The sequence below is a fragment of the Alosa sapidissima genome, chromosome 8 (genome assembly GCF_018492685.1).
Source record: "Alosa sapidissima isolate fAloSap1 chromosome 8, fAloSap1.pri, whole genome shotgun sequence".
In the NCBI taxonomy this organism is placed as follows: domain Eukaryota; kingdom Metazoa; phylum Chordata; class Actinopteri; order Clupeiformes; family Clupeidae; genus Alosa; species Alosa sapidissima.
Genome location: NC_055964.1, coordinates 28,119,609 through 28,129,933, shown reverse-complemented (window position 1 = coordinate 28,129,933; position 10,325 = coordinate 28,119,609). Strand labels below are relative to the sequence as shown.

At 46.1% G+C, this 10,325-nt stretch overlaps 1 protein-coding gene across 1 annotated transcript; it reads left to right on the top strand.

The window, feature by feature from the left end:
• The first annotated feature begins 240 nt into the window (after positions 1-240).
• On the top strand, positions 241-5,586 carry adra2b (adrenoceptor alpha 2B). The gene has a single exon (XM_042102218.1). The coding sequence runs from the start codon at positions 1,609-1,611 to the stop codon at positions 3,289-3,291; it is 1,683 nt and encodes a 560-aa protein (XP_041958152.1). The 5' UTR covers positions 241-1,608; the 3' UTR covers positions 3,292-5,586.
• Positions 5,587-10,325: the final 4,739 nt, after the last annotated feature.

Sequence of the window (10,325 nt, the reverse complement as noted above, 5' to 3'; positions counted from 1 at the left end):
ATGGCGCACATGTCCATAATATTTCAACTGCGCGTCTTTACCCAACTCAAAATCATTAAAATAAATAAAATACAATCTTAATTAGTGAGAGATATGCGTGCGCATAGGCAGTGATTTCCAGTCGCGACCTGATGGGATTTTACATAGGTCGACAGTGACGGTGGGAGGGAGAGTTCGCCTCATGACGCCCGCCCTGACATCACTTGCGCTGGCGGAGCAAAGCGGAGGGGTGCGTTGATATAGCCAGAGTGCCTCTCGATCACTTTACGCTCAAACGCTGCTATCTGGATGAGGGAGAAGGCGAGGCGGCAGAACTGAACGAGGGAGAGAGCTGCGCACAGAGAGCCAAAGAGCTGCGGAACGCACAGAATAAAGCATGACAAAGGCACCCTCTGCGCATGGATAAATCCAAGCCCATTCACCAGCATTCTACTGCTGCTGAGCCCCCCGACAAAATGGGACTGTGCCTAATTTGGAATGTGGTTATATGCGACCAAGGACCGACTTCATGAACATTTGTTGGAAAACAACGCAAAAAAACTCCAAGGGCTGATTTGTTTTCCAGACCAACATCACCAAACGCTGTGCGCCTTTTTTTTCTACTCCGAGGATCAATTGCCGTTTCCCCCTTGGATCACGGGAGACAGCTCTCATATCTTCAGCTTTGAGTTGGAAAGTTAGGCAGCAAGGCGATTGTGTGTGGAGCTTAAATTGGCTCTGCGCCGTTTTCTGCAGAGGAGTCCCGGGAGGATGATATTTAAAGCATTGCGCTCCGTGGAGGGTTAGACGACACATCTGGTTGATAGCCTAGTTTTGAAAAAATCCCAGCATGCTCTGTCCAGTCACTTGAAAATGCTAAACGTATGACTAGAAACTGCTGAGATTGATTTCTGTATTGTTTTACCACTAACAAGCCTAAGAAACTTTAACAATTTCTCTTGGCAGTGAAGAAACAGAGTGCGAGCGAGGAAAGATCACGGCTGCCTTTTTGTGCCATTTTGCTTATGTCGCATTACGTGATTTGTGAAATATTTACATACTACACACTATATTTTTGATACAGCAAAATTTGAAACTATTATTTATTCTCGGACACTTCAGGAACGGAAGGGGTATTTTTTATCTGGTTTGGCAAGCAAGCAAGCAAGTTGATGCATGACTGAGTGTTCCATCAACACTGCGCACAGGGCAGTCCAACGGAAAATTTAATAGTGCTCAGATCTTACTGGCGCACCATCTTAATCAAACGCCATCGATCCGTACCTTGACGCTCTGCTGGAGTTTATTTGGACATCTGGATGCTAAGAATAAGTGTAAGGAAAGGAGAGAAGCAAAGCAGAAAAATAATGTTTTGTCAGCACGAGATATGAAAAGATTTAGAAAATACATATATATTACATTTCCTCAAAAGTTTAGATAGGCTATCATCAACTCACATTTAGCCGATTTTTTGTTATTCCTTGTATAACCATAATTTTAAAATCTATTTATTAAGACAAGTAATCTAACATTATTATTACTACATATTGCAGTTCGATAATTAAAAGATAATTTAAAAAACGTTTGAAAAGAAAATTCTGGTCCCTGGGAGTATAACTCAGACTCAGCATGGCATCCGTGTTGGACAGTGCTTGTTCGCCAGCCTTGACTATGACTGGGAGGAACGGCAGCAGCAGCAGTGGCACCTCCTCTCCAACCTGCAACCAGAGCATGCTTAAACTGGCCCCCTACTCCCCGGAGGCCACGGCGGCGTTCGCCACAGCAATCACGCTGATGGTGCTCATCACCATCGTGGGGAACATCCTGGTGATCATCGCGGTGCTGACGAGCCGCTCGCTGCGCGGCCCTCAGAACCTCTTCCTGGTGTCGCTGGCGGCAGCGGACATCCTGGTGGCCACCCTCATCATCCCCTTCTCGCTGGCCAACGAGCTCATGGGCTACTGGTACTTCCGCACCGTCTGGTGCGAGATCTACCTGGCGCTGGACGTGCTCTTCTGCACCTCGTCCATCGTGCACCTGTGCGCCATCAGCCTGGACCGCTACTTGTCCATCTCGCGCGCCGTCACCTACGGCGCCCAGCGCACGCCGCGCCGCATCAAGGCGGCCATCCTGGTGGTGTGGCTCATCTCAGCGGTCATCTCCTTCCCGCCTCTGCTCTCCATGAACAAGAAGCAGGACGCGGAGGGCGAGGGCCGAGGCCCGCAGTGCCAGCTGAACGACGAGCGCTGGTACATCCTCTACTCCACCATTGGCTCCTTCTTCGCGCCGTGCCTCATCATGATCCTGGTCTACATGCGCATCTACCAGATCGCCAAGCAGCGCACGCGATGCCCGCCGGGGGAGCCGCGCAAGGACGGAGCCAAGGGGTCGTCGTCGGCGGCGCCCACCCCGCAGTTGAAGACCCACGGCCAGCACCAGCCCAACGGCAGGGGCAGCGGCGACGCGGGGACACCAGGTATCCCCCACAAGCAGGTGGCCAACGCCACTCCCCGGCCTCACCATCTTGCCGTGCCGCACACGCCCTCCCCTCACATGGGCAAGCGGCAGCAGCAGGCTGGCACCCCTTCGGCCAACAACCTGCTCCAGGGGCCCTCACCCTCCCCGGCTCCAACCCCGACCACCCCCCTGGGGCCGACGCCGGCAAACTCCCCCTCTATATCCTCCGCCAGCCAGCCGCAGCAACAACAGCTGCCGGACAGCACTCCAGTCAAGCCAGCTAAGGAGTCCGCGGTGGCGCCAGCGGACGAGAAGAAATCCAAGCGCCAGGAGAAGAAGGCCATCAACAACAACGGGGACACGTCCAGCTCGGACTCGGACACCGAGCCCGGCGGAGCGGGCAGTGGCGGCGGTGGCCCGGACAACAACCCCACGCCCAGCATGGCGGGCTCGCCCAGCCCGGGCATCCACTCGCCCGCCACCATGCAGAAGTACCGGGACATGATCGCAACGGCCAAAGGCGCCAAGCTGATCGCCCGCAGGTCCAAGCAGGAGGGCACGCCCAACTCGGCGCGCCGTAAGGCCATGGTCAACCGTGAGAAGCGCTTCACCTTTGTGCTGGCGGTGGTCATCGGCGTCTTCGTGGTCTGCTGGTTCCCCTTTTTCTTCTCATACAGCCTGCAGGCCATCTGCCCGGAGACCTGCAACCTCCCCGAGCCCCTCTTCAAGTTCTTCTTCTGGATCGGCTACTGCAACAGCTGCCTCAACCCGGTCATCTACACCATCTTCAACAAGGACTTCCGTCGGGCCTTCAAGAAGATCTTGTGCAGGAACACCAAGGGCACATTCTTTTGAAGGCAAATGGGGTGGGGTGGGGGCAACTTACCATGTCATGCTTTTCCTAAAGGGCAAAAAAATAAAAAATAACAAAATATTCAATCAAAACAGCAAACCGACAATGCATTTTGTAAAATACAGAGGACAATACTGGTGTATGAACACACACAGGACACCTTCAAGCCTTGAGATAAAAAAAAGACCACCTAAACACCTTCTAGAGACAAAACAGGTACAAAAAACTAAACAAATGATGAACTTGACACGAATCTTCTCATGAGGTGAATGACAATGATGATCTACTGCTCTGACTGTCTTAACAGAGGTTGCTTTTGGAATGCAATAAAGAGAGGCTTTTCCCCCATCAACACTGACGGAGACTGAAGGGTCAAACGAGGGGACGGCTTTTATTCAGAGGAGACAAGGATGGCACATACCAGTGGGTGGAGGGTGAGGTGAGGCGGCGGCGGCGCTTGTTTTGAAGGCAAAGGGCATAAGAAAAGCACAAGACCGGATTACAAGTCTGTTCCATTTTTTTTTTTTGGTTATAGTTCTTGTTGTGGTTGTTGTTGTTGTTATTGTTGTTGGTGTTGTTGTTGATTGCCATTCTGAGAACATACTGGCCTCAGGGATACTCAGCGCATGCGATCTTGTAAAAGATTTTTATCCTGATGAGAGCCCGACAAACAAAGCCTGGATTTTTTTCATTTTTTCATTTTGTGATGATCTGGTTTTCTCTGAACACTATGCTTAGGTGTACTGTAAAATCATTTAAAAAAAAAGACTTCACATGTATCCAGAGCACGGAGTCATGACATTGATATATCTTCAGAGCTTTAATGTTTTATAATGAAGTAGACAGACGGTGAGGATTTTTAGAAAAAACGCCTTTGTACTACTCTCTGGCCTTCCAGCGCTGCTGTCTGACGAGGTGAATATCAGCGAGTGCTTGAGGGCTTCTCTCCCTGGGACTTCTCCTGCAGTCCCCTGTCCTGGGACATGCACTGCACTGCGAGGAGACAAATAACAATGAAAAATGTGTGTGTGTGTGTGGTGTGTGTGTGTGTGTGTGTGTGTGTGTGTGTGTGTACTGTACATCTTAGGATGTATGGACATCTCTGAATTGCTTTGTTTCATACACACACACACACACACACACACACACGGGCTTTACTGTCTCTCTCTCTCTCTCTGTGTGTGTGTGTGTGTGTGTGTGTGCGCGCGTGTGTGCGTGACACAGGGCCTGCCCACCAGGTGACAAGCACAAGGCGAGACACAAACAACACTAAAGTGGAATCAGGTGATTTGTGTGAAGGAGACACTGGCACTCTGTGGAACACAATGGATGCGTTTGATGGGTGGTAGCGGCGGTACATGCCTTGTGTGTGTGTGTGTGTGTGTGTGTGTGTGTGTGTGTGTGTGTGTGTGTGTGTGTGTGATGGGTGGTAGCGGCGGGACATGCCTTGGCAGACTACTGCGCTGCCTCATACAGAAAGTATAAAAAACAGTCGACAGATGCCAGGCAACGACAGAGGAACTGACCAGCCATTTTCAGGGCAGCGTAAAAGAGATCCTTTTGTTGCCATTTTGGATTTAGTCTGTTTTCCGTGTGTATTATTTCCATTTTGAGGAAGGGAGATGAGGAGGTAGAGGGGGCAGATACAAATCTTTCCAGCTTCTTACTTAAGAACTGTAACTGTAACAGTTTTACAACTCATGCATCAACAAAAAAAACTGTATTGTTTTTTTCTTTTTTGGGGTGGGGGGATCCAGGAGCTTTGCGATGATGATCACACATACGTGACTCTCTCCTGTGTACTCTGCACTCCGTAAATATGCCACTGTTGAGGAGGATGACCACTGTCTGCCTCTGTACCCTGGCAGTCCCCCCCCCCCCCCCTTTACTGACCTGACTGTGAAAGGCTACGCTTCGTCAGGGAGACTCATGGGACTAAGGGCTGAAGGCAATGATGCTTATTTTCTCTATCTCTCTTAGCGTGTGTGTGCGGGTGTGTGATAAAGAGGGAGACAGTGGCATGTGTGTGTGTGTGTATGTGTTTGTGTGTGTGTGTGTGTGTGTGTGACTGTGTGCGTGTCAAAGCCAGAGTGGTGTGCACGAGTCTTGCTTATGTGTGTTTTTGCGCATGCCGGCCGTGGCATCAGAGCTCAAGAATGTGTGCTGTGAGCGAGTGTGTGTACGCCTGAACCCCTGTGTGCGTGTGTGTGTCATGTGTGTGCTGTGTCTCTGGGAGATAGTTGGCGTGCTTGAGTGTGCGATTGTCAGACCCATGACCTGCTCTGACAGCCCCCCCCCCCCCCATCCGCCTGCAGAACCAAAACAAAAGCAATTAGTGAGCCAGAAAGTTGAGATGAGTGACTGCTATGGAAACGCAGGGCATCCCGCAGTCTCTGGTGTCAGAGCCAATGGGTGTTAAGGACAGGGTGGCCCTGACCCTGCACCCCCCCCCCCCAAAATCACCCCATTGTTCTACCTTTACGGAAATCCACAGTGACGAGAAGAACCAGGCATGGCCAGTGTGTTCTTCTGTCACACACGGATACGGATCCTCCCAAGGCAAGAGGGACTGGAGCAGGGCCATGGGTCCACAGAATGGTTGAGCGTGTGTGTGTGTGTGTGTGTGTGTGTGTGAGGGAGTGAGAGAGACCAAGTAAGGGTGTGTGAGAGAGCGAGAGAGAGAAAGAAAGTCAGTGTGTATGTGTGTGTGTGTGTGAGCGCATCAGGAGGGTATGTGATGAGAACTATCCTGCTGTTTTGAAACATTTGATGGGATGGTTATGTATGCTTTCTTTGTAGCTGTGAATGCTTTTGTGAAATGTATTTATTTGCCAACTCTCTGTTCCTGGCAGTTCATACAGTATTTATTATCCTTTCAACATGGGCTAAAGCTTCGTTTTTTAGTCCCTGCTGCAAAAGAACAAAAAAAGAACAATCCTAATCTTTCAAATGTATTTAGAGCTGTAAGTTTTAACAGAACAATGACTGTAGTGACTGAAGTGAAAGTGTAAGTGAAAATGTGCACAGGTATGTGTGTGTGTGTGTGTGTGTGTGTGTGTGGGGGGGGGGGGGGTCTTCATCTGCACATGCAATCTCAGTGTGTGTGTGTGTGTGTGTGTGTGTGTAGATATGTGCACAAGTGAATGTCTGTGAACCTGATTCTGTGGTTTGTAGGACAGAGATGATTTTCCATATTGACAGTTCTGCATCGTTCAAGCCTGCCTCTCTCTCTCTCTCTCTCTCACACTCTCTCTCTCTCTGTCTCTCCACACACACTGTGCGCACTCTTCATTCACCTCCTTGGCCTGCTGTTCTTTCCTTACAGTGTGTACTGGTGGCGTTTTCTCCCCACGGGTTGACAATAAATCTGTTCCAATATGCTCATGACTTCCGAGTTATTTTCAAACTAAACCAAGGGAGAGTACGGGGAGGGAGCGAGAGCAGCAAACCAAAACATTCCTACACACACCCTCCTCTTCACACAGCACACATGAACTTTCAGATACAAAAAAAAAAACACCTCTGTTTTGAATTAAGAAATGCTGATAGGTTCACTTTCTTTGCTTGTGACTGATGTTTTGGAGTGTACTGAACCTGCATAAAATGGGCTCTTCATTCAGCCATTCACCTGCAGATTGCACTTTTTCTCCAGAACATCCCTGAGCGTGAATGCAGGCCGCATTAGAATATGTCCATGCTGTGCAATTTGTTTCCACCAGTGTATAGCAATTTCCATATTGATTTCACAAGCACAAGTAGCTCTGTGAGACGGCTTACAATGTCTGTGTGTGCTGTACAATCCTGGAAACCTGTGTGGGGGGGGGGGGGGGTTGATGAACAGATGCCATGAGAGCGACCAGAAAGCTGTGCTGTAGGTGCCCTGCTAGCCTTGGCTTGTGATGGTATTGATATTCATGTTCATGATAATTTAGTTCAGTGTGAATGGAAGAAAATAAGATATTCTCATGCTACTCCTTGGTTTACTCATCACAGTGACTGTGAGCTGTAATGCAGGATGAGGCTTAGAGGCTCTACTTACCTGCTGCATTTTAAGTGTGTGTTGTTGGAGGATGTCTTTGTCACAGCCAGTGCCACCGGTGGGAAAACAAACTTCCATTTAACTATCTATAAATAAGTCAGATGGTGTGCTTTTGTGTTTTGATCTGCAGTAATTGTTAGTCTATCACTAACAGTATTTTTAAGACAATTACTCCCTTTCCTCCATTCTAATATGAAGTGTTGCCATTGTCTTCTATCCACCTTTTAGGAAAAAAAATGTTTCTTCAAGACTCCTCCCAGAGTCCTGTTACGTAGCTAAAATGCAAATCCCACCCAGGCAGACCTGGGTCAATTGTTTGCATTGATGCGTTCAAATCACATCAATACAAGCGCTCCACCGGATATACGTTGTGGATTGCTTTGGAAACCTAAATGGACTTAGCCAGATGCTGTTCAGTTCCACAGTCTGACAAAACTTCTGGTCAGATAGACATTCTGGGTTTTAAAAAGCACCAATGAATTTAAAGATTCCATGATGGTCTGATGACAATGGACTATTAAAAAATTAGTAATGACAACCTGACCTTTAGGTGAACTTTTGCTTGTACTTCCTGAAGTCGCTCTAAAAATGGCAAGACTGTTGCGATGATGGCCAGTAAATTATAGACTGATAAAATTGGAAACCTGCAGAGGTTTTGGCATCTGCTAAAAGGTCATGTGGCGCAACCTTTGACGTAACTGAAGCCATTTAATTGTCTGCCTGTGACCCTGCTGTGAAATCTAATTTATTTGTACACTTATTTTGTAATGGCAGCATAATACCAATGAAGTAAAAAAAAATTGTCCTGGCAAGCTGTTTTGCCCTTGGATTTGAGCTCCCAAAAACCTTCCAGAATAGTTATTTCCTTGTGCTTAATGTTTTGGTTGTTTTCATCTTTTCAACAGTTATGTGATGGATATATCCAATAAAACAACCTTCATGCAGCCCAAATAACAATAAATGGAGAATAAATAAGACATTTTCATGGTGGAACACCCAACATTGAACCTTACCTCACTGACTGGTGGATCAATAATATTTAGTAATTTACCTCATGAACTGTCCACCAAGTCAGAGCACATTGTAAATAGCAGTGCTGTCAGTTAAACGCGTTATTAACGGCGTTAACGTAAACCTATTTTAATGGCGTCAATTTTTGATTAACGTTCTTTTGGTGTAACAAACTTTGTAGTTTTTTCACATGCTGTTGCAACAACTAGTAACGTTAGAACAACTACAACACCACACTGGATCTAGCTAGACCGTGCTGCATGTACATGCCCCCTTTTAGGGGAAAGGGAGCTGTATGGATAATGGAAACCTATGCTGCATCAAAGTGGGGAGCGAAAAGGGCTTATACTTACTAAATCTTGAAACAAACGTAAATAAAAGGCACAAAATAAGGTTGGTGTAAGAGTTATCTCTGTGTTTATGGGATTAATGTGACCATTATGTTCCTATTTTCTGCTCTTTCCAGTTTATAGCCTAGCCTAGTGTCACGAATGTAGGCACAGTCAAACTGCCCGTGGCTGACTATAAGTTAAGCAAGCTTAACTTTACATGTCATAACATCAACTAAACATAAGTCACACATTCATTCTATTACTTGTAATATGAACGTAGCCTTTTTCCTACAACTAGGTGAGATAATTGGCTATGCCTGTTATACTGAAGTTCCACAGTTAGCTATCTAGCAAGCTAACCGTTTTACATGGGATATGGTAAGTGTAGCTACGTGTTGAATGGGTTGTAATGTACATAGTTTCGACATGAGTAAGTTACATACACATAATTACAGTGCATGAAAATGCACTGTACTGTTCTTCCTAGGCTTCTTCTTCTTCTTCTTCTTCTTCTAACGCATTTAATGCAGCTTCAACCGTTTAACGTAGAAACTTAATTCAAACTTTGTCACGTAGATCTTACTTAGGACACCCGGGCAATGTATTTTTCATCTTTGTAACTTTTATACTTTTTAAACTATTAATTAAAAACTACTCAAAATTTCCGCATAGACTTAACAGCCAGTCTCAGGCTTTAAAGGGAAACTTGGCAGGATTTCCCCCTCTGCTGGATAAATTGTGCATTATGCTATTTCAAACTGTGGGAAAAGATAACGATAAAGCACATGGATTTGTTTACAAGCTAGCGAACGGTTAGCATAAGTTTGCCAGAACTATGTGGATGTTACAAGGTAAGAAACACGATTTAAAACTAGTTTCTTGTTTCTCACTTCTCTTTCCGGGACGGTAGTCTCAATGTTGCAAGGTTGGTTTTCCGCCTGAGGACGCTAGGCGCAGCAGGGAAAGTCACCATTTTCCAACAGGTAATTTAACCATCCAAATAATTTCTAAACGGGTTTATTACGTTGAAATAGTTGCCAAGGGCACCTTTAAGCATACAAACTGGCTCTATTAAGACTACACACCCTGTTCAACTGTTTCCTCTGCCAAAAACTGTTTCAAAATAAAAGTCCTCACTACAATATTTCACTGTTAAACAATTTAACCCTTTAAACTACTGAACTTTTTAACTGTTCAGCCATTGTAACTGTTACTTGTCATCAACTATGACTCCTACCCACTGTAGCTAGTTAGCATGGTTAGCATAGTTAGCATGCTAACATTGTTAGCATTGTTAGCACTTTTTGTAAAACTGCTAAAAATGATTAGCTAAGTAACATGGTTAACATAGTTAGCATGTTAGTTAGCATAGTTAGCATAACTGCTAAAAATGATTAGCTAGGTTAGCTAAGTCACATGGTTAACATAGTTAGCATGTTAGCATGCTAGTTAGCATAGTTAGCATAACTACTAAAAATGATTAGCTAGGTTAGCTAAGTCACATGGTTAGCATTTTAACATTGTTAGCATGCTAGTTAGCATAACTACTAAAAATGATTAGCTAAGTTAGCTAAGTGGCTAAGCTAAGCCACATGGTTAGCATAGTTAGCATGCTAGTTAGCATAGTTATCATTTTTGACAAAACTATTAGAAA

Coding starts and splice junctions, on each gene's coding strand:
- adra2b (XM_042102218.1), top strand. CDS start 1,609: ATGGCATCCGTGTTGGACAGTGCTTGTTCGCCAGCCTTGACTATGACT.